Source organism: Microchirus variegatus (assembly GCF_963457635.1).
Source record: "Microchirus variegatus genome assembly, chromosome: 13".
NCBI lineage: Eukaryota > Metazoa > Chordata > Actinopteri > Pleuronectiformes > Soleidae > Microchirus > Microchirus variegatus.
In genome coordinates this window covers 19,193,443-19,218,876 of record NC_139814.1, presented here as the reverse complement: position 1 = coordinate 19,218,876, position 25,434 = coordinate 19,193,443, and the positions used below count along the sequence as shown (strand labels likewise).

At 41.4% G+C, this 25,434-nt stretch overlaps 1 protein-coding gene across 1 annotated transcript in view; it reads right to left on the bottom strand.

The window, feature by feature from the left end:
* col11a2 (collagen, type XI, alpha 2) overlaps positions 1-10,003 on the bottom strand; it is a gene marked incomplete at both ends in the record, with an annotated part of 38,581 nt that extends 28,578 nt beyond the window's left edge. The window contains one exon of the mRNA XM_083899547.1: positions 9,886-10,003. Within this exon, the coding sequence (XP_083755673.1) occupies positions 9,886-10,003 (118 nt within the window). The remainder of the gene's footprint in view (positions 1-9,885) is intronic.
* Positions 10,004-25,434: the final 15,431 nt, after the last annotated feature.

Here is a 25,434-nt window from a genome sequence, read left to right as displayed (position 1 = left end):
GTCCAGAGACATACAGATTGAGGTCAGCTTAATTAGAGACTCTAAACTGACTGAACGTGTGAATGTGAGTGTGCGAATGGTTGCGTGTCGGTGCGGTGATGGACGGCTGGCCAGTGCAGAGGGTATTCTGCCTCTAGTGTCGATTCAGTAACATTTTTGTGAGTAAACTGAGAAAACACTTCTTGCTATAAAATCATATATTGTCTAATTCAACCAGACGTCGTGATGGGCCTTCACCATCACCCAGTTTTCCAAAACTCACACATCCTCCCTCAGTCTTCCTGTGTTTGAGGTGCACCAGAGAGCTAAGTTTGCTGTTAACGGCCAATTAAATTCACTTAAATCCATTCCTGCTGTGGCACTTCTCACAATTAACTCGTGCAATGACGGCAGTGATTCATAGCTCAGTTTACAAACTACAGCGCGGATGAAAAGATTAAGACCCAGCCCTCCCTGGATGAAAGCTATAAAGTGACACGTTTGAAAGCTTCACATATAAACAGAAATGTTGTCATTTTGCCGACCTCAGCATGTTTGAAAAGCACAGTAGAGCATGTAACTGCAGGGGAAATAACCAGATTGGTACAAGAGGGATATCTTTACCACTATTGCTAAATATGTGACCAGCTGGAACAGGGGGGAGTGAGAGGTGTCTAAAACATAAACAAAAAATAATACCATAAAAGTGTTTCATCATAATGTAAACCAAGTGATTTGAGAGAGAAGTGGACTTCTGCTGCTCTACACTCTGTTTCAGGCCTTGATGACATCTGGCCTTTGATGGGAGATTTTGACCAATAACAGAGCAGTTCAGTGGGAGAGTGGGCGCCTCCTATTGGCTGTTCTAGCATCTGCATGAAAATGTCCCCTCAGAGGAAATGTTGCTATCCTAATATTGGCAACAACTGCTTATGCTGCACCGTAAACTAAAAAAGGGAAAAGTTTCAGATTAAAAAAGAAAATCTATAGCAAATGAAGGTGGGAGGGGCTCAGGCCCTCCTCCAAATGAGACTCAAGTGATGCAGTGACTGCAGCTTTACATCTGATATTTATGAAGAATGACCACAAACTGACACATGTCATAATTTGTAGGGATAAGACAATACAATACCAGTCTGATGCTGGCAAAAAAATACTGTATTGGATATTCAAAAAAGAAAAGGAAAACCTGCTGTGGTTTCACTAAACACAAGCAAAGAAAGATGTCTGCCATTACCATCATGTGACGGCAGCAAATCTCTGCCTAGTTATAGTTAGGTGGTAACTGCATCAGCACAAATACTTCATTAACAGCTATGATGTTACAAAGAAGTACAAGACTGACTCAGGCTGAGTAACAGATCCCTCCTCCCTAAAGATCTGTGGCTTCTTATCAGACACACTGATCCACAGTCAATCGCTCATGTCCTTTTATTTAATAATTTAAATACACTAAAATACTCCTTTAAGAAGTAAGTTTTGGTGCGTTCACATATTCGGCCTTGTGTTTTTTTTTTGGCACTTTTGTTTAGGTGACACCCAGAATGACCAAACAAACGGGCCCACACATGGTAATATTTACCCAGACAGAGCAAACGGTGCGTTAATATGACACCATCACTGTGTGTCTCCACCACATCACTCTACAACAGAGTGAGAAAGAGGACGAAGGAGGTGAAAAGGAGGACGAGGGAAAGACAGAGACGACATGTCCTGGAAGGAAATGGGGTTTAGATTGAGCAGCATTGTGATGCTACATGAAACGGACACAACAAAGTTCCATTTAGCTTATTTTGACTTTCAAGGTCTTTGAATTCTTCAAAAATACTTTCAGGTTTCTGCAAAATGCTGGAAAGAGGGAGAAGAGAGAGTGGTTCAGGTAGAGGAGACGTGTGTGTGTCTGTGTGTGCGTGTGTTTTGGGTGGGGGGGTCAGGCAGTGACAGTACAGCGTGCTTATGTGATGGCAGGATACTGGATCAGATTGCAGCCTGAGCTCCCCCAGTACGTCCCAGCACAATGTGGCACTCTGTTCTCTGCTGCCCGAGCGACTCACATCTGCAACCGAGGCCCTTCCTGCCTGGAGGACCACAATCACGACAAAAACACACCCACAAAAATAACACACACACACACTCACACACACTCACAGCCCCTGTTAGGATAATGTACAGCCATACACCTCACGAGACGAGCAGTAAAAAATATGAAACTAGACAAGGTGGGAAAACAGACTTGCGGCGGGGGCAAACAAACTCTCTTTCACCTTCTTCCTCTTCTCGGTCGGCGGGTCTCTCTGAACATAAGCGCTCACAGATGGCGGCGGCATTTTGAAGTAAACGTTGCTGTCATTAAGACAGGAAACAGGCTCTGTGGCACGTGGGGGAAGTCACAGCCTCAAGCTTACAGAAGCTCCTACAGTTAAAACCTCTGACGCTGACCCTGAGTCCTGTCGATTAAAAGACAAACACCTGTCTGTTCATTGACTGTCAGTTAATCTAAATTTATTACAACATAAGTGTGGGAGGGATGATTAATGGTATGGGCTGAAGCTGGAGTTCAGTTGAGTAAATACAGTTTACTTTTTCCTGTGAAAAACAATCATGATCAATGATCAGTGATGTTGCATATTATCAGAAATGATCTATTTCTGTGAAACCTGATCTGATGAGAACTTGATTTACTCAAAGCCAAATATTTTCTCTTCAATTTGAAGTAAAAGATCCATGTAGATCCACGTTACAGGTAAATATCCCTTAGCATTAAAAACTCAAAAGTTTGTCCATTGTCGGCGAATGGAAAAACATGGTGCTCCAAAATGGCTGCCTCCATAGAGATGACCCAGCTCCTGATATAAATAAAACAGGCTCATTGTGGGGTAAGGAACTAGAAACATTTTATACAATCAGGTAATTGTACACTTGTAAGTATGTAAGAATTTAAGTATTTTACCTTCAATTTCTGCCAAATTAAAATAATTTCACCCACATTTTAAACACTGATCCTTTAACTTTTCAGTCAACACTGTTAGATGAGGGATATAACATATAACAAAAAGCACACAACGATGATAAGCTGTGGCATGTTTTTTTCTTCTTCTTCATGAAAACTGAAACAATCCTGTCACTGTTTCGCTTCTAAACCCAGATCAGCTCCACAGAACCAACCGCAACTGACCAAACACACACACACACACACCACTGGCTCATGACCGCCTGATACAAAACGTGTGATTCTCATGTCACACTGAAACACTGAGGTGTCTGGATTGTTTTCACTTCCCTCATCTGCCACTAGATGGAGCCACAACAGGTTTAAATACAGTAGCTTTGTTTCAGGAGTCCAACACACACAAACACACACAGAGGTCCTGACAAGAGCAAAGGTCCTAAAGAGGCAACACACATAAATGTGAATTGACACACAGGTTATAATAGAAACACAAACTTAAGTTCTCTGATTAATGAAACAAATCATTAACTAATCATTTTAAAAAGGTCCTTCATGAGATGTAGCATACAATAAATGTTTTCTGAGTACAGTATGTATATCCATCCATCCATCCATCCAGCTTATAAAGTCTATCCCAGAATGCTTTGGGTCAGAGGCGGGGCAGTTGTGGTAGCTCAGGTCTAAATAAACCTTTATTTCCTCTCCTTGAATTCTTGACTTAGAGGCTCTGTGCAACAAGTGTGTATGTGTGTGTCAATGTGTGTGTGTGCGTGTGTGTGTGATACAGCTGTGCCAAATACCAGACACACACTCCAGCTGACATGTTGACCCCTCACCTCTCACCTTTACACAACGACAACCTTGTTAGACACACAGAGCGAGAGGGACGTGCAATATCAGCCACAGATTGTGTTAACACAGTGTGTGCGTACATCAATGTCTCCTGCCAGTTTTCTTTCAAGAAACGCTTAATAATTCCCAAAAAGCCAAATCAAAATCAAATTTCCAAAGTGACCAGAGAGCATGAACTAAAGTTGTTCCTCGATCAGCAGCTGCGTCTTTATCCGCCCAGTCTGACCACAGCGGCCAGAAGAACCACTGCAGGTTATAATTTCAAACATGGAGCTCTGTAGTTACGACTTATTTATAATGCCTTGAGTACACAGACAGAAAATACATTCTGAGGCCCTCTGTTGTAAAAAAAAAAAAAAAAAGAAGAGAAAAGAGAGAGGTTGGTAGATGTTACATTATTTATACACCATAAAATTATGATGTAGTTTATCATGTAGCTGTTGCACCATGTATAGAACAAACTACAGAAACAGGAAGTACAAGGATAAACCTGAACCTTGAAGTCAGCGACGCCAGATCATTTGAAGAGCTACAGAAAAACTACAGAAAAATTAAGTTATAATGCACTTTAATGCACATTTAAACTCCACATATATAGCCATGTGATTAATTGCCAGTACAACCAAAACCCTTGCATTATCAGCAGCAGTGATGACCATTGATGATCATTTATTTTATCAGATGTTTATCAGAAACTCAACTCAATAACAGCCACATCCACCAGTGTGCTCCTACTCAGTTAGGGTCAATGTAGGGGCCCCCCACCTAGAGTTGAAACACCCCTGCAACATCAGTGACGTCTTTTAACATTTGGAAAACTTTGAATGAGACAATCCTGAAATCAACTCCCATCTTTTGTTTAAGCTCTTCGTCCCTTGTTTACCTGCTTCTGTCATGTGTTAATGAATTTAACAGTCCATGCAGTTTATTTAGAAGTGCACGTTGGCGCCAGCATTTACTGTACACGGCCTCATGTGGTTTCTGAGCACCATTCCATTATGCTGAGGAGGAGCTGCCAGCATGTGCCCAAATCCTCTCCGCTGTCCCCTATTGCGCACCTATTTATTATGTGGTCTGTGCCAGTCTGCGTGAGCCACACTGGCACTGCCAACGGTATCGTGCTGGCGTTTTCGTGTGGTCTTGCAGTCTCAGTTTGGATCTGAGGGTGGATACTGACACCACAGAGACCAGGAGACAGGTCAGTGTTTCCCTGTAATGTGCTGCCACAGGGGGCAGACAGACAGACAGACAGACAGACAGAGACGGCGAGCGAGGGCACAAATTACAAACCTGTCTGAGGCAAACTGATGCATCTGTGGTAAATGATAAGAGTTTACTGTGCAGCTCGAAACAAAAATGACTGTGTAAAACACCAGAGTTACTGTCGTTTAATTAGGTTTAGCGATATAAAAGATCCTCTGCTAACAATAGAAGTCGTTTAAAACACTTAAAGATGAGATTACACATTGCAACAGACAATGCAAATATCTATCATCTAATGTGGTTCACACATCATTTGTGGCCTGAATCTTAGATAAATATGTCGACATAATCGATATGACGATAATAATTCAATACATAATCTGTCGCTATAATTATAACAGTTAAACAAGCTTTTAAGACGTCTCCAGACAGTTTTTGTTGCAGTGACTTTTATAACTGTACTCACAGTACATTTGGCAAACGTAGCAATAAAAATATATATTATATTTTATTGAAATATTGTTAAATTGAACAGTTTAATCGTACTTTAACGCTAAAAAGATCATTTTAAAACTGTTTTAGAGTGTATTTAACTATTTTAGTGTAATGTTAACGCTGAGACGATGAGTATACCATTTAATACTATTCCATCGAGGAATTCGAATTCTTATTAGGAGAAGTTTAAGAGAACAAAAGCAGATTTTTTAAATAATTGGCTAATAAGACATTATTGGCCGGTGCTGATCATTAAAAATGGCAAATATCGGCACAAATGAATCAGTCCACATCTAACATGCAGTAATAGATAAAAACAGAATTTCTGCATTTTTAAAAATCAGAAATTTAAATAATAAGTTTTATGAGTTTTTTTTAGTTTTTTTTTTAAGCTTCATCTATTTACTGTCACAATTTCTAGATCATAAACCCTCCTGTGTAGATCAAAAAACAGCTTCTCTACACTCATGCCAGTGTAAGCACACAACTATAGCTACACAAACAGACTGCACCAGTGTCTGGAAAAGAGATATACATTAACTTCACATGTAAAGGCCCACAGCTGGTCTCCACGCCCTCCTTTACCAACTTCCTCGAAGCAGCAAAATAACTAGTGACTAGGAATAGAATCCTATACAGACAGCCTGTCATTATAAAGCTGGCACACTCTCCTGCCGTCCTTGTACATCTTCTGCTAAAACAGAACGACGCCGAAACCTTCCACACACGCGGACCACAAAATCATCACCTACCAAACGGAGAGAAAGCAGAGGAGCAGCACTGTGCTCCCTGCAGGTCTGCGGTGCCGGAGCGGTTCTACCCTGAGAAAAGCTTTTTACAAGTGCACAGTTTGAGGGGATGCCAAGGTTTAGAAAAGGAGGCCTCAGAAGTGTTTGTCTCAGCGTTTACTTCTCACCAACGCCATCTGGGTACGAGATGAGATCCTGCATGCTGTGGTTGAGGTCACTGAGGGTGTGATGGTGATGGTGTCACAGTTTTCACGGCCAGAAAAAGACACCTAAGCATCTCGACACAGTCCTGGGCAGCGCTTTGCAGGCCTGGCTTCTACGTAGTTACAGCCTGTTTACACTGTTAGAGTGTGTTTACACTGCAGTGGATTCAACTTTTTAATGGCGTTGGTCCTGTTTGGTGTTAGTGAAGCAAAGATCCAGGAGAACACTCTGATCTCCATGAATGTTTGAAGTGTATCTTACTTTTAATCTGTCGGATCTATTATTGTTTTTTTTATTATTATTATTTTAAATGGGAGTGAAGTAAAAGATACACAACTAGTAAGTGCATTAATACTGGAGTGCCAATTCTAAACAGGAAATCCTGAATTAATGTACTTCGAATTCACACTAATTAATATTTATCAAAAATCCTCAGTAATTGAATGTCATAGTGTTCATATATTTACATTTCATCTCTGCAGCAATATTCGCCTGTAAACAGATGAACAAAAATCAGATGCTAACAGAAATGAGGGTTACCTTCAGCTAAAGCATGACAGGCAATCCTTCCTCCCAGCATGCATTTCACCACCACAGTGCCAATCTTACATTGCACATGGTTAAGTGCAGGGTTTAACTATAACTGAGGTTTGTTAATCCTGGCAAGAACAGAGGAATCTGAGTACAGAATACAAGGTACGAGGTTAAAATACAACATAGCATGGACTAAATGGGGTGAATGAAAACTATAAGGATTTAAATTACAGGTGGATGTGGATTTATTGTTCCTGTATCGTTTATTGTTGTTTTTGTCTTCAACTAGTTTGCATTATCTCTAATTTAACTCAGCTATAGTCAATATTCTGATTCTGATCAGCAGAGCCTCGATGGCTCATGGGAAACGACGACGAGGCAAAGGGAAATGGAGGGGACACGTTACAGCTTTCAGACGTGTGAATGACAGAAGCCTAAAATTCTGCACACTTCCATACAGTCAGAGGAATGAGCTGTCAGACACAGAAGGTCCATTCACCAGCAGAGAGAGAGAGAAAGGTTATGTTATGTGACAGACTGCTCTTTGATGAAAGCTCTGCTTTGAGTTGAGCTTGAGGAGGAACATCCATGTCAAGAAAATATTACCCTCTGATTTTTCTCTTCTGAACAAAAGTGGCCTTTCATGCCTCTGTGCTGCTGCAGCTACTATCACTGCTAATGTTACTATGGTTACTGCTGATGCTGATGCTCACTTTCCCCTGCTGCTCTCTGCTACTTCTGTCCTCCTCCTCTTCGTATTTCCACTGAACAGAGAATAAAGGTGAAAGACTCTGACCACGTTGTCCTCTGAATCAGTGTGTGTCTCTCTCTCTCTGCCTGTGTGGGGCGCTGTTACAGACTGCCTCATCCAGTGCCTCTGTACCCCATTGCGCACGGGAATGCGTCATGACGCGCACGCTATAGGGATGCAGGACGCAACGTGCACGAGAACGCAGAGCACGCACCTCCAGGTGAGAGAGGAGGGTTTTACGTGCGTCACTCTTCACGTCATGTGATTTAAAAACTAAAGTAAATCTACAAGTAAATGGGCACCTGCGCGCGCACAGCAAATATAAGATGAGCCGAGCTGCCACACACACACACACACACACACACACACACACACACACACACACACACACACACACACACACACACACACACACACACACACACACACACACACACACAACACACACACACACACGGATGTGTGTTACATTTCCACACCCTGAACTGAAGTGGAGAAAAAAACACATTTATATACACAAACACAAGTGTACAAAGCGCACATTAACACACACACACACACACACACACACACACACACACTGGCCGCTTTCACTGCCACATCCCTGTGCTCTATAATAACCTATTCATAGAAAGCAGAAAAAATGTCTCAGGCTTCCGCCTCCAAAATACACACGGGACAAGACGGGGACGTGGATTCGACTCCGGGGCCAAAGGATACAACAGAGGGGGCAGGTTATGAGGGTGCTTAAAACTGCAGTAAAGAGTAAAGATCCACTCACGTCTGTCCACAAACATGAATAAATACGTTCATCTGCAAAAATACGTCAACAAAAACGGTTTATTTATGATTCTGTTTAAAATCGGCATCATTTGACTGAGCCAGAAGAAGAATAAAAAAAGGCTCCAACAATCTTAAAACAAACCGAACTCACTCATCAACCTTTTAAAAAGTATTTGCATTTTATTGAATTTAATGCTCAGGACTTTACTTCGGTGCTAGTCTGTATCAAAAGTCTTCAGTCACATCTGAACTGATGTGGACTCAGGTGAATCAATGGATTCTCTGTGTAAAAAGCCATCCAAAATTAAATCCACGCCACTAGCGGTGCGTAAGGGAACTGCAGCGCGTACATTATATTAGTGCAGGTGAGTTTTTAAAATTCTTACAATAAAAGCTGAGTAAAAGTGTGATTCTAAATGAAATAGTGAATAAATATCCTCAGCTTTGTTTCCGTTATTAAAACCCACACACATGGCATTTTATTAGAATAGAAACCCAGTTTTTCCTCTTATTGTTATATCAAAAGTGGATGCAGAAATTCCTCCTCCCTCAGCAGCAGCCAGAGGCAGTGACGGATGCACAGGCTGAACTGGTAAACACACAACCAACCTCATTCACTCCCTGTATATACAAACCAACACACTACTTCACACACACATAAAAATGTATACTATAAACGACTAAAATCTGATTCTTTCAGCGCAGTCGTAACTCACAAACCCTCTGTAGGTGGATGCCCAGCACAGACGTGCGTAATATGAACGTCACATTTAAACGGAACTCTGAATAATGATCACATGCATCAGTCAACATTAGGCCAAGAAGAAATAATCTGGATAGTTGAGCTGTTTGAGCTCAGCGTCTAATCTCAACATCTGTTGACAGCTGTCAGCTGACGGAGAGAGCGAGACAGTCAAGGAATGAATGCGTTCAACGAAGTGACAATACGTCTTTAAGGAAACGTAAATACGTGTATCTGTTGTTATATATAGACAAAATGCTTCCCGTGGAACTCTCCTCCGATTACATCCATTATCGGACAAGACAAAATTAAGTTTAAACTTATTAGACTCAAAAGAGTCACAGATAATATGCTTAAAAACAACACTAGTCATTCTACTAAAGAGATATACAATTAAAGACGCAGCGTCCAAAAACTTTAATTCAATTGACTGCCTTCTATTTTCTCTGAATAACATTACAATACATAACTATATCAACCTGCTGCTAAGACACATGTTCCGTGGATGCGCACATTACGCAATCGAAACTGAGAGGAAAGAATAAGAATTGTTTGGAGACCTGAGGTGGCGATGACCTGCTGAGCACGATTTAAAAAAACACACAACAAACATCACAACTATAGATAAGAGAAAACGTCTTACCTGCTCTAACCACGGTCGTTTGGCACACAACGAGCGCCACCGTCACCAAGGCGAAGGATGAGAAGTCCACGCGCCATGGTCTCCGTTTCTTCCGGAAAGGACAAGCTCCAATATCCATAGTTCTGCAGCAGTTCAGCGGCCGGGTTGTGCTGTAAATGTTGGAGATGGTGGAAGTTTTATCCTCTCACAGAAAGTCAGCCGACGACAGGATCCCGACTGAACTTTCTTAGAGGTCACGGACAAAGCAGACGGCGCGTCTGGAGACGTCTTTACCTCTCTCTTTTCCGTAATGAGTCGGACTAGGTTAATGCACAAAACCTAAACACATAGAGGGGTTTGGGGTGAATAAATATCCTTTATTTTAACGTTGAACCCCTTTGTGCTAAAGCCCCATTGAGTCCGAATGGGTACGAGTACCCAAAGTGGAGAGAGCCGCAGAGAGAGACCTGGAATCACGCTCTCTCTCCCTTCTCTCTCTTTCCCTCTCCCCTTCTTTACTTTCTCCCACGAAGAGTGAGAGCATGTGTGTATGTGTGTGCGTGTGATGAGAGAGAGAGAGAGAGAGAGAGCGAGAAAGGGTGAGAGAGAGTGGATGGCAGTGGAGGGGGCGTGCGTAATTGTGCCTTTTGAGCACGCAGATCTACGTTGTGTGTAGGGGCGTCTTTAAGTTTTTAATGATAAGCTTGAACAAATATGTCAGCACACGCACACACACACACACACACACACACACACACACACACACACACACACACACACACACACACACACACACACACACACATCTTTCTTTTAAACTTTGAGTTAAAAAGTTCGGATTTCTTACTTATCCACTGTTGTCAGGGTAACATTTATGTCTCCGATAAAAAACGGATTAGATATCTTCGCCTTTTCTATTCTTCTCACGTCTTCTTATTCGTCTTAGTATCTGCTACATTAAAGGCTCAAAGTAAAAACTATCGTTCAGGTACCGAGCTGAGCAACAGCAGCAGCAGCAGCAGAGTGAGAGTTAAGTCAGCCAATCAAAGTTCTGTCCGCTCCACTCACCACGCCCCCTTTCATCAAATACCCTGGATCGCCGCTCCTGTTCTGATTGGTCAGACCCACGTGGTCTTGTTTTGCAGCATCAGCTCAGGTGCACATGGACGAGGGGGAGAGAAAGAGAAAGGGATTAGTAAAACTGATTTGTGAATTGGATAAAACAGGATAAAACAATGACATCGCATATATCCTGATTTAAAGTGTTCAATAGTTCAAGATGAATCATCCGTCGCTTAAAAGAGCTTAAATGTCAAGAAGCTGAACATTTTGATACCTGAATGGTTGAATTTTGGCCTAGAAATGTATGAGGAGACAGGGAGCAAGATGACGACTCAAGATCCTAGATGGACTTAGGTGACGTTGGCGACCGGAGGGGCAGCATATTACAAAAAAAATACAATTAAAAGTCGGTTAGAATCCTGGTTCTACAACTATTTCATAGGTTTATAAAAGTAAAATTCTCTTCCATTATTAGTCCAACTATAAAGACATTTGCAGTGTCACAGCAGTATTTTGATATTTTGTCCTCTTTACTGTATATGTGAAGTGCGTATGTGATGTTTTATCATGCGTGGAATTTAAAGTGAACTATATACATCACATGAGGTCTAGTCTCAGTTCTGAAACCACCGTCTGTGCATATTTGAGAGTTCTCAAACCCCGGCAGCGAGACATAACATTTGCAGCAGTAATTTCACAGAGATCACACTCCTTTCATGATTTCAAAGTTGCTTTCATATCCTCACCTGTCGTAAACACTTAGTAGCATCAGTCGTGTCCCCTGTGCCCCCCGACGTCTGCCTCGTAAATGTTTCTGCTCTCCACACACACACACACACACACACACACACACACACACACACACACACACACACATAGCATGGTAAGTCACTTTCTTTGAACGCAGACTTCACATCCAGAAAGCAGTAATTAACCATAATCACCTGTTGACGTTCCCTCTATACTGCTCACGCTTTCTCGCTACCCCCTCCTCATCTAGGCCTCATTCTCTGTATTCTGACTACTCCTTTTACTATCATTCTTTCAAAGGGCTGAGCAGAACTGTAAGATGAGTGCAAATTAAACACCTTTCTTTACCTTATATTAACTCCACGACAAGAGGCAGGTGATTATTTATGAGACTGTGTTAAAGGCGCCATATGTAAGAATGGGGCCAAAAACGGTAACTACATTCAAATTCAAAATACCGAGGTCTTTTAGGTTTCGTTTTCTGACGTAACTGGCAACCCGTGGTTGCTCGGCAGCTGAGAATCTAATGACTGCAATGATTGGTCGACGGCGGTAGGTGGCGCCACATGCCAAAACATGATTTCAAAACATAAACATGATTTGCAGTCTGCAAAATATTTTTTTTAATGCAAATATTTTGTCTGTTCTGTTGTTGTTGGTGAGTTCAGTTTGTTATATGAACATTATTCCTGAGTCTCTGTGACATATTAGGAGGATTTTATGGCCAGTTGCTTTAGATTTATTACATAATGCACCTTTAAGTTGAAAGAAACAAATTACAGGTACGATTTTTAAATACGCCTTAAAATGACAAACATTTTAGTGTATTGCAGAACTGCAGAGTCCAGGTGATTTTTAACAAGATTTGTATTCAAGGTAAAGAGTGAAGGATTTTGCGACCCCTATTGGTGAAGTTGCACATTGCAGCTGAGTATCTCTTATCGCCCCCTTTCTTTCCAAACGTATTCAGTTACAAATTAAAACTGAACATTAGTTTAGTATGTCCATTGAAAACATGGTGGTCCAAAAGGCTCATTCTGCGTTATTGAATAATTGTTTTATGTTCCATTTCTGTCAAATGAAAAAATCTTACACAGTGGAGCTTTAACAGATCAGACTCACAGGCTATTATGTCAAAGTTACCAGGAGAAATAAAGCTACTATTTCTTCATATTTAAAAAAAAAAGAGTGAGTAGAGTTTTAGGCTAGTGCTCCTATTTAGACAGAGTTGTAGTGTTATGAATTGTATTGCCATGAACAAACTGGCACAAATAAACACTAAAAACTAAACATTTCTGTTACCACAGCGACTCGACAGCTAATTTCAGGAAGATCTAGCATTCCTTAAGAATTATTTTCCAACTTGAAGCATGTCTCAGCCGATTTTATTGCTGTAAATCTGCAGCCGACCTTAAACTTAAATTACATATCATTTGTTCTTATAAACGAATGGAAAATTACAGCTGAACTGTGAGTTTGGTTCATTTGAATAAGTTTAAATTAGTTTAATGCACTTAAGAAGGAAGGAAACTGAGAAAGGTCCTTATAAAAAATATATACATGTGATTGTTATTATTAAAACCTTATTATTATTATAATAATTATCAGTTAAAGCTGATTGAAGTTGTTTCAACTAACAACTAGCAAGTTTAACTTTAACTAGCCATAAATATTTTTTATGGTAGAGGAATCTTATATATAAATACATAATAAATAATAAAACCTTTCTATTAGTTTAATCCCTTGCAGCGCACATGCAGTACCTTCACAGCTCACCAGGGGGCTGTGGCCCACACTGTGGTGGTCAAGGAACTACGGTGGCCTTTACAGACCAGAAAGAATGTCTTTCTTCTTTCTTTGCAAGGTGAGCTGCTGTAGAAACATGGCTGCCTCTCTAAAGCAAGGCCCTTACCTAAAGTACGTATAAAAAGCTAAATCTAAGGCTAAGAAAACCAAACAATTTTCACCTTGAAGTAAATATACACTTACACAAATATACTTATGGACTTATGCACCATTAAGAAATAAAGAATGGTTGTTTTTGCAGCAGCAAATGGGACAGCAATGCATTAGTTTAAAATGAAAGTGACAAAAATATATAATTTGCATAAGGATATTTAAAAATAAGTGTCGTTATCCAGGGATTTTTCTGCACAGGAAACGTTCACACACTAAATATGTGCAATTGTTTTGATGCAATATCATCAAATATATATATTTTTAAAAAATTTAGGACATAAAATGACATAAAATCGTGTACTTTAGTTGAAGTCCACTGAACTTTATACAACATTAGAGTCAGTATGGATATGTAGCAACAGATTTTCTGTTGATCCTGGCTGATTTTAACGATTCTCTCTGTGCTCAGAAGATGATAGGAGGTCTATAAGATGCTAAATTCCAGACGAAGAATAAAGGGACACGCTTCGGTTATGACGGCCATGGTTTAGGTTGTGTTCAGTGGTGATAATGTCTTTGAGTTTGCATGTGAGGCTGCCAGAAGACGAACAGTGCACTGCTCTCTCATAAGAAACTACAGCGCTGCGCTTTGATGTCGGGAGAATGAGAAGGAGCGGCTGTTGTGTGATCATTCGGTGAAACCATCAACTGAGCAGCAATTATCCATCAGGGATCATACGGACAAGAAGGCCGGGGAAGTTTTTATAGTTACTGCATGGAAACCAAAGGCAAAATATAGATATTTATGTTTGTGAGGAAGAAAAACAGAGGTGCAGAAAAGCTGAAGAGATCAGAGCTAATGCAAATACTGATGCATTTTTATTTAGTAACACTCAGAATAAACAATATAAACAGAATTTGCACAAACCGTAGCTCCACACTGCGTGGGCCTTTGTACCGAATCAGATCGTCCAGGAAATTCTCCCTCAGTGAGGCAGCTCTGGCTTCTCATGTTTGTCTTTCTGGACACAGTGGACCAAGTGTTTTATTTTTTTCTATTTGGTTTTAACATTCTTGTGCTCTGAAAGTAGATGCCGCAGGCTGTAAAAAAAAACACACCCCAGAAGAAATCAGTTATATATGTTTGTACGTGTGTGTGTGTGTGTGTGTCAACAATTTTTGTTAAAAAAACCCACAAATATTAATATTTAAGGATGGTAACTGAATATCTGGATACTATCTGCATGCATTTGAATGGTTTTCTTGATGTTTTAGACTTTTATCACATATAAATTCACCTTACATTCTTATTGACCTGGGTTTAATTCATTTTAAAGTGTATTTTTCTGACCGTATAATACTCATAATTCTTGTAAAAGAATTCTGCTACACATATAATTCCCCTTCTTCAAAAAGGTAATTGATGCTTTAAGATTTTCATGGCTGAATTCAGTTGTTAATGACCGCAAACCCATGGTTATTTTCATCACTGATTAATCTCACGATTGTTCTCTCGATAACTTGATTGGTTGTGAAGAAAATGAGGATCAGTGTTTCCCAAATACCTTCTTTTTCCCCCCCATAAACCAAACATAGGAGCAAAGAAACATTTTCTCATTTAAGAAGCTAACAACACAGAATATGCATTTGTTTTTTACTTTTACTTGACTTAATGATGCCATGGTGATATTTTAATATGTTAAATAAAGGTTCAATGAACATGTGTGTGTGACTGAAACCAGGTTAACAACAGGTGCATCAGCAGGTACATACCCGTGGTTGCTTGTGCTTGCTTTGGTGAGACGCTCGTCACTGTGGCTCATGTGACTGGATGTGGATTCAAACTGGAGAAAACGCATTAAAACATTTGGACACACATTTCTCATGTACATAATTCATTTTTGTCTTAAATTTTAAAAAATGCAGGTCTCAAATATGACCATGTTTCTATAACATGTGGTGACTTTGGCTTTAAAATGTCATCTGGTCCAGTGTTGACGTGTTGTCGACATAAACCAAAGTTGCTACAGCAACAGTTTAATTTACCCTATCTGCCGAGCGTCCTCCACATTATGGAGGTACCACAAATTCCAGAGAACAGGAGCTGCCCACATGACCACCAATCACAGTCAGACGAGCGGAACGAGGCCCATGTGACAGGGTGAGATAACCTGACAGAAGCAGCAGACAGGTGCTTCCATTCGCCCTCCAATTAACTTTCAATGCCAGCCATATTTGAATTAATAAAACCTTTTAATTTAGTGGGCGATTCACGAAGCCAGAGACCACAAGGTTTCCCTGTGGGACGGCTCCATCAGACATGGCCACCCACCAAACTGAGCACTGGGTCTCAGTCCGGTCAGACGGCTCTGGAATCTCAACTGGGTGTAATGTCAAAGCGTGACTGGTATCCAGCTGATACGGTGGTCAGCTGTGGAAACATGTGGGTCAATGGAAGCATGAGGGATGGCATTAGCTCTTGGAGACGGACTCAGTTATATAGTTGCCTGTGGGCAGCGCTCTCCGAGTGCTATTTCCAAAAGAAGAACCTTGTAATTACTATAAAGCGCCCATATTATATTGCTGACTTCCCTGAAAAGTCTGTACTTTACTGGGTTGGGCTGCAAACGCACACACACACACACACACACACACACACACACACACACACACACACACACACACACACACACACACACACACACACACACACACACACACACACACACACACACACACACACACACGCACACACACCCTGCTAGCCACAACACAACTGAAATAGATCAGAGCGAGGGATGGACTGGGAGGAAACGGAAAAGGGAGTGGACTGATTGTCTCTGCACTAACAATGGGGTCAAAGCTAATGTGCGAATCCATGTGTGATGAATCTGCTCGGTGGAGCTGCCGGAGGTGTGCAAAACCAGGTAAATAAAAAAAAACACACAACAGGGACTTTAGACAGAGAACGGTTGTGTGATTTTGAATCCAGCCACCGAACACACCCAGTTAACCACATATCTCGAAATAGGCAGGAGAGGAGGAGGGAGGACAAGGGGTGACGAAGGGGCAGAGTGAGGGAGGGTGGAGGTACAGCAAGGGTACACAGAAGTGGGTGTGTTTTTCTGTGTGGGGTGAGTGTTCACCAACTCTCAAGTTTGCGTGCCTACTGATGTATAAGAGTGTGTGTGTGTGTGTGTGCATATACTTGTCTTTTGATATCTGATTAAACTAAAGAAAATGCAGAGTGTGTGTTCTCTTCTCTCTCATCCTCAGCATTTCTTGCGTGTGCACGTGTTTCACGACTGGCTTTCGACGCTTAGCAATTATTTCCTGAGAGTTTGGAGGCAGCTTCCTAACCTCTCCGAGTTAAATATGGCTGTAGGTGAGCTCCAAGATTTGCTCAATTTAGCACAATTACTCACTGTTAGAAGGTAATTTGCCCAGATGGAACATAATGGCTGCAATAATAAAAGGCTATTGCAAAGACATAGCAAGAACCAGAAAGAGGGTAAAAGAAAGACTACACTGAACCATGCAGTAAAAATGTAGTAGAAAAAAGATGAAAATATCCATCCAACAACCATTTACAGCATAACCACAGTAGTGTTGTGTCTTTGTATATTAATACTGAATTCTGAACAGAAAAGGGCAACTGTGCAATTGAACGTTTATATTTTAGTCTCTTCAGCAACTTCCTGCTTCATGTATTTTATATTACACTCTGTCAAATTCTGCACTGAATTAATACCAATATAAATATAAAATATACATAATACAAACAGTACAAAAACAATAAATAAATAATCTGCAGTCTGTCTGTCCTTATCTGTTATTATTATTACTTCCATGAATGTTCTATTTTCATCAGCATGACTTTATCTGTAAGTTTGTCCTTCTGTTAGCAACTTCTTGTCTACAGTAATGGATCAATATTATTGTTTTGTCAGGAGTAGGTGATCACCCACATATGATCAAACTTGCTGTGTGTATGCAGGTTTATGTACTCTTCTGATTCTGAAGACCAAGTTTTATCTTCTCCAGATTACGCATTTGGTGGACATTTTATTTTAACAAATAATAAAAATTGTAATGGTAATTAGTGTTCTGATGAGTAATTGGAATACCTTTTTTTCTCATAAGTGCTGCTGAATACTGAACCTAAAATAACCACTTCTACATCTAAATGAAATACAGTCAAAGATGAAGGAGAGAGATAGAAAAGGCAAAGAGGTCTGAGGAAACTGCTGCTGCTGCTAAACAGAGTAGAGAAGGAGAGTGGAGGGCAGGGCTGTGGAAAGGTACAGGCAAAAACTAAAAAAATCACAGGAATGAATAGAAAGAGGGGGTACACAGGCATGCAGAAGCAAAGAAGGAATGAATGAGAGCCATTGATAAAGATGGAGCGTGGACTTAGGTGAGGGGAGGGAGGGAGAGCGAGAGAGAGGAGGGATCAAAAGGTATTTACACATGGAGATTCCAGAGAGAAAAAAAACAGGCGGGGAGGGAAACGATGGATCCATGGAGGAAGGGATGGAGGGATGGATGGAGGGATGTCTAAGTGACCCACTGACTAAAACACAGGGTGGGACCTGAGTGACTTTAACATATTTGTGTCTTTAGAGCCGCAGCTTTTTCCACAAATGAAGTCACCTCAACAGAACAGCTGTCAGCACAGCACAGCACAGTAGCCTCCAGTCACACGTTTCTGTACAACAACAAATGTGTAAAGGTTTAAAAAATGGAAAAATGAAGGTCACAGGAATTAAAACCATGTGTTGGCAAAATATCCCATGTTATGCTGTGTGTCTCAGTGACAGTCAGCATCTTCTGACTGCTTCATAGAGGCTTTTAAGGCATTGGTTCTCAAAGTGTGGCCTGCAGTTGATAGTTTTAATCCAGGAGCTAAGCTTGTTAAATGTTTATTGGACATTACTGGATACAGACCAGTAAGTGTAAACTATAGAACTGTAATCTGGTCATTAAAATGATTACAAATGGGATTTCTTTCTGGTTTATTTCCTTTGGCCGCCCTCAGTCCAATGTTGGGTTCCTCAATTGGCCCTCAGGTATCAGTTGGAGTTGAAAGTTGGATTTCCATCACGCAAAGCAGAAGCAAAATGACAAACTGGCTGACGATGCCTAGCCCAGGAACACGGTCAACTCGGTGCTGTTGTCATCTCTCAGTTTCCGATTTGAAGCTACGTGCACCCTTACAAAAAAATTTATAGTAAAGTCACACACTGGTAAAAGAAAACAGAAACTGGGCCACTTATCTGTAAGATAAAGACAAGAAGATGCTGTTAAATGTTGAGCGTTTTGTTAAGTGACTGAAATCAGTTTCTATGTTCAAGTTTTCATCCAGATTTCATTTCACATCTCCTCGTTCTAAGGACAGAGGTTCAGGCAGGTGCAGAGTGGGAATGTAAGAGGCTCCGTTCTCCCTGTTACAAGTCAGTGACGCATCAAAGAGTTGCTACTTTAAGGTAAACAAAAGTTGCATAGCGTTGCTTTAAGTCGTTATGACGACATTCTCGTTTTCCTCCATTTTAGACACCGATTAATTTAAGAAAAAAGAGAGACCGAGGTATTTTTGAAATACAAACACAAGAGCTCCTCATCAGCTCCACCAGGATCAGGGAGCATTTCAGGAAAGAAGATTCTGAATGAGAAACGACCTGTGTTGTGATGAAAGAGGAGAAGCAGCAAGTATGTGAAGCATTGAAAGTATTCAGCTGCTTGAACGGTGAAAGGATGGAGGGAAACAAAGCCCGACTGTAAACCCGGACTAGTCCAAGGGATGCTGTGAGGTCGAGGTGAAGGTCAGGTGGGTCATTTTCCCATAAGAGTGACACCTTGCTCGACCTCGACCAGCTGACCCCGTACAAAGAAGTGAGGAGGAACGGTTTTCACACCATCCGCTCAACTGCTTTTTTTACACTGCGATGACCTGCGGTTACATTTACTGATCAACATGAATCAGATAGATAATAATAGACAGGTAAGTACACCAGCACAACATGAGACTGGCAATATTAACGATGGATGGAGGATAATTATTTTGTCTAAACATGGAAATTCTTTTTAAAGGTCAATTCTCCAGTGTAAATCCACGCTGAAATATTAGCAGAAACAGTTTTTCTTCGTAGTATACTGTGTCCTGAAGCCCAATATGTACGTCCCTGACGAACTAGAAGCAGCATCTGCTTCCACAGGTCAGTGAAGGCTCCACTCGCACAGAGCTGGCGGACAGAGGGACTCCTCAGCTGGCCCGAGGTCAGTGAGGAATGCACCAGGGGAGAGGGAGGGAATGTACCACAGGGGTGTTGAGGAAGGGGGTGGGGTGGCAGCGGAGGAAACAGAGAGGGGGGAAACAGAGGGGTCTTTTGTGAGACAGGAAGCTGCTGAGACCATGGCCCTCTCACTGGGTACAGTAGCAGAGCAGAGAGAGAAACCTGGAGCGATGAGAAAAGATGAAGAGCACCGAGGAGGAACGAGACCTCAGTGAATGGAGGACACGATGGACAAGGAGACACCTGGGAATCGGCGGAGAAGTGGGCTGAGTGATGAAAGAAGAAACAAGCTGAAGGGTATGAACGACATACAGCGTAGAAGCTGGTTATACCGCTTAAAAAAGGTGATTTACAGTCAAATTCTGTATGTCCATAAAAACACAACCTTCACTAAACGTGAACATCAGTTGACAACACAAATTCAGTGGTCCAGTGATTTTGTCATACGTTTATGAAATGAGCCTCATGGTTGGTGCAGTGCTTCGCACGCTTGCTTTTGCAGCAAGAAGACACAGGTTTGAGCCCCGGTTGGAATAAGGTCCTTTCTGCACGGAGTTTGCATGTTCTCCAAGTGTGTGCATGGGTTTTCTTCCTCCCACAAATTGACCGTGGGTGTGAATGTGAGAGTGAATGGTTGTTGCTGGCTAACTGTCCAGAGTGTGACCCTACCTATCGCCCTATGTCAGCTGAGATTGGCACAGCACCCTCCGCGACCCTCCTGTGGAGGATAAATCGGTAGAAAATGGATGGATGGATGGATGGATTGGTTGGGCTCGTTTTCAGACAGGATGAGGACTTTCTTCTTCTATGGTGTTACATGACAGCTTGCATCCATAATGTTGTATTACTGCCATCTTCTGGAATTGCCTAGTTATATTCTTTCTTTCATCGGCCAGAGTTGAGCTGTTGCTGCTTCTTCTTCTTCAGAAGGAGCCAGATCAGATATCTTATCAGTCTGGGTGAATTCCAATTGTTTTCTTGGGATTACAATCTGGTTGACCAAGAACTGGTTGGAGAAAAAACTACATACTGTATATCCCATTTGACCAGGAAACACCTCAGGACCACAGAAGAGAGAAGAGCTGAGCTACATTTGTGAGTGATGTTGTTCACAGAAAAACTAATTTGTATAATGGCAGCTGAGCAAGAGGACCCACTGTTGGTGCTGATGGTTTAAGAAAACACCAAAGAAAATCCAGCAAAGCAACTGGCAGAGATTTCAGTGGGGGACATCCTACAAGTATCATTTACAAATTTGATTTGAGATGGAACTAAACGTATGTTTTCTGAACTTGCAGGGTCAGGTTACACCTGCGTAGAGAAAGAATCAAATCAGCACAGATGACCAGCATCAGTCGGCAGGTGTCACATTTGCGAGTGTAAGAAAAATTAAGAAAAAAGTGCGTTACTAAATAATTAAATATCATGGTTCAAAAGGGGGTCTTGTTGAGGAAGACCCAGTGTGGCTGTGAGAACCATCCATCCCTAAGGATGAAGGCTCAAAAGATCAAAAACAAAGTGTTGATTTCCAGACAACAGAAGCTGAAAGTGTCAGCTAATGGACACAGCAGCCAGTTAATGAGGTCAGGAAATAAAACACAGCTGTTTATGGTCACTCCAGTCTGAAGAGGCATCAAAGAACTGCAGTGGCGTTCAAACGAAACGCGCAGCACGCCAAGGCAGTGGGATAAATAACTGTGATGCAGCAGAACCAAAACACGACCCTCCCTCTTCCCTTCTTCTGTCCTCTCATCTACTCTCCCTTGTTCCTCCCAGTCTGCCAGTTTCCCGTCGCTGACACATTTCGTGGCTCTCTCACGTTCTCCTCTGGCACAGAGACAAGAACTCGTTAGTCCTCCCACACACTGACGGACAGACACCCAGTCTCTCTCCTCAGGACAGGAGGATTAGGAGGTGGCAAATCTTACCGCGACAAACACGTCAGCTCCTCTATGTGAACAGAAGATGTAGGAGAGAGAGAGAGTTCCTGTGCTGCATCACATGAGTTTGTGGAAACAGGCGGATTTAGGCCTTTACACTAAAAAGGACCTATTTGATGATGCTGAGTGCACATGCTGCATCTAAACCCTCAGGAGACAGACGGGTAAACTCTCAGTGAAAACGTTACTGCCAGTGGGGACACCAAGAAAAAATGACTTATGCAATTAAACAAAAGGCTCCTGTAATAAAGCCTACACCATATATAGTGTATGTCATCTTAAGAATATGTTATAATATCCACTGTCAGACAACCTTTTCCAGGAGAAAACTGAAGTTTGTCTCACTTTGTAAACCACTTATTCTCCCACACAGATAATCAGTGATTTTACATCCAGGCACAGATGAGTTGTTGATCAACTGCTGCCTCCAACAGTAAGTTCAAATATGTTATTTTGGGACCTCAGTTCTTTTTTTCTTTCGTTCAGATTAACCTCAGTGACACAAACTGACTAAACGGGACATCAGTAGAACAGCAGCTCCTGGTTTTCTGGATGGACTTTGGTGCGCAGTTTGACCGATTTACAATCAACACCAACTTCAATTTCCATGTCTCAAAAGGCTGTGAGATAAAGCGCTGAATATATTCTTATGGTATCCCAGAATTCAGCTGGCAAATCACTTATTAGGTGAGCCTTTTGTTAAAGGGTTTTTGTGAAAAACGTTGAATCCATCATACAATTCAAGTTGGGGTGTTTTCATAATGATATACATATACATATACATATACATATACATATACATATACATATACATATACATATACATGTACATATACATGTACATATTTCCAGTTGCACCATGAACTCTTCTTTCTGAAGCGTTTCTTTCAGGAAATTTTTCCGAGCCACATTTTTACCCACAATACCTCCTGATTAGAAAGCAAGATCAACCGCCCCCCATATGTAGAATTATGTACCCTATGGGACCCGTTCTCAGTTCACCCAGATTTAACTGTGCATAGGAGGTGCTCTCAGTCATCTAAGTGTAGACTGGCGCACATTTTGGTCTGTATATACCCAGAGCCTAGTGTATGATTACAGCTGAGAGAACACGGGGGACAGTGGCTGACCAGTAATTTAACATTGCTAAATGTTGTCACACAGTTTTTCCCCCCATCTCAAACGTCTGGGCTTCGCAGACATGGGAAATATGTGGCAGGCATTTTGCTGTTTATTTATGCCAAAAAAAAACTAAACTATGGACGTGAAACAAAAAGTTGAGAAAGATTAAGCTAAAATTAAACATTTTCACCAAGAACCTTTCAAGTTAAAGGGATAGTTCTGGATGTTGAAGTGTGGTTGTATGGAATGCTCATACTTACTAGTTGATAACTAGTAAGTATAGGACTAGTTACTAGTTTTAGAATCTACAATATCATAAGTGTACTCTAGCTGATGAATATATTCACTTTACCGTGTTGTTAGACTAAAGTTTAAAACCACTGACTGCGCCACACCAGCGTCCATTGACAAAAACAGCAATTTTCCCCTCACAGAACACAGAAAACGTTCTGATTCTGAGCTCACTGAGGATATTTTATCACTGATTTTGTCAATGAATACTGGTGCAGGGGAGTAATTGGTAAGTGGTCATAATGAGATATAAAATCTTATTTTCATAATAATATGACAATATATATTTAATTTAAAGGCACAATGGATCCATTTATGATAGTAAAAGTCTGTAGGGAGAAAAAAAAGACTGAAAATGATGTGTTTTTCTTAAATTCTAGAAGAAATAAAAGTTATTCACTGCAAAATCTAAGTAAAATATGCAACTCTGAAGTTCAGAGGGACATTATAATATTTATTTTAGTGTGTGGGTCGATCGAGACTGCGAGAACAGAAAATAACAGTGAGTAGCAAACACACCTGACATCGTGCCTTGCTGTTTGGAAATTGCCTTGCACTCAAATTCAATAAAGCTCTGTCCTCCTCAGGTGTGTGTGTCTGTGTGTGTGTGTGTTGGAGTACGACGTGTGGGGTATTTCTCCTCACTCAAGATCTGCCAAATCACTGCTGGCCAGTGACTTCAAACATGGCTTGATTATTCAGTGCACAGCAACAACATCCCCCTGACGAAAATGAACATTTTTGGAGGCAGAAGTTAAAAAGGAATTTGACCCCAGGTATAAAGGTGTCTTTCTGCAGTGCTGGATGGGTGAGAAACACGAGTGAGGGAGGAGAAGGAGAAGAAAAAAAAGAGGGCCTGATGGAGACTGAGGATGGGGGGGGGGGGGGGGGCAGGAATGAAATGCAACTGAGAAAAAAAATGAATTTGAAAGGTTGACAGCAAAGGTGAACATTAGTGCAAGGACGAGGAGGTGAGAATAAATGATGAGGTAAAAGTGAGGCAGTAAAAGAAAGAGGATGGAAAACAGAAGGGAACTAACCCTGCTTTAATCTAGTGCCTATTCTCCTGATTTAAAACGGACAACTTACTTTAAGTGTGATGCTGCTGCTGACATGGATGTACTGTGGTCCTGAACAGAGAACTCTTTGTGTCTGCTCCCTCTGCTGGCTGCTGCAGGTACTACAGCGGCAGCTCCCACAGTGGCACACTTTGCTCAGAGAAATCTGCAACATGGAAAGTGACAGACTCCATCAAGTTTGTCAAATGAGCTCAATCAAGCTCATTTGAGTCAGAGGAACATTCACCACAACACTGTCTCCCTGTGTGTGTGTGTGTGTGTGTGTGAACAATCCTAAACTGTGTGGTATTTAATGAACCAGGTCAATAAAAGACAAAAATAAAAAGGCCGGGTGATTTTATAAGGGCAACCACCCATCAGCCACAGAGGAAAAACACACTAGTACTCCAACTAGTGCTACGTCATCATGAATTGATGCATATTCCTCGCAAACCTAGATAAATTGTTTAAAGCACATCAAATAGTGAAATATTAACATGTTAATACTAAAATAATTATGAGACATTTGCGACCACCAGCTTACTCTAATAAATCAGTGTTATGGCCTGAAGCTGTAGCTTCATAAAAATAGCTACAGAACACATACTTTTTCATTCACCATCAGGCTATAAATAATTGAAATGCCCAGCAGTAACTAAACTAAGAGGCCCCATCAGGATTTCACTAGCAGTGACTGAGGCTACTTTGGTGTGGGGAAGTTTGGGGCATTATTTCAGGTCTCAAGCAGTGAGATGAGTCATACAAGGAGGAATTAAAGGAAAAGAGACACATGGAGAAGATGGAAGAGGGCAGCGGATGAGCAGATGGCTGCCAAGACACATTTCTATCTTGGTCACATCTAAATATATGATGGAGAGAAAAGAGCCACAGGTGCAGTGTTAAATTTACCAGTACAAATGTGCTGATCCCAGCTCTGCTGCTTCCTAATTGGTCAAAGTGGGCAGGAGAGGGAAATAGAGCCATTTCCTCATCACCTGATGAAGGCAGGGAGGCGGGGGTTGAGGAGGAGGAAGAGGGTGGAGCAGCAGCAGAGGCTGTTTGAAGAAAGTTGGATGAGGACAAGAGGTCAGTGCTCCCTCTGTGGGTTGATAGGTGGAAGTGCGGTGCCAGCAGTCAGCCGAGGCCCTGGGGTCC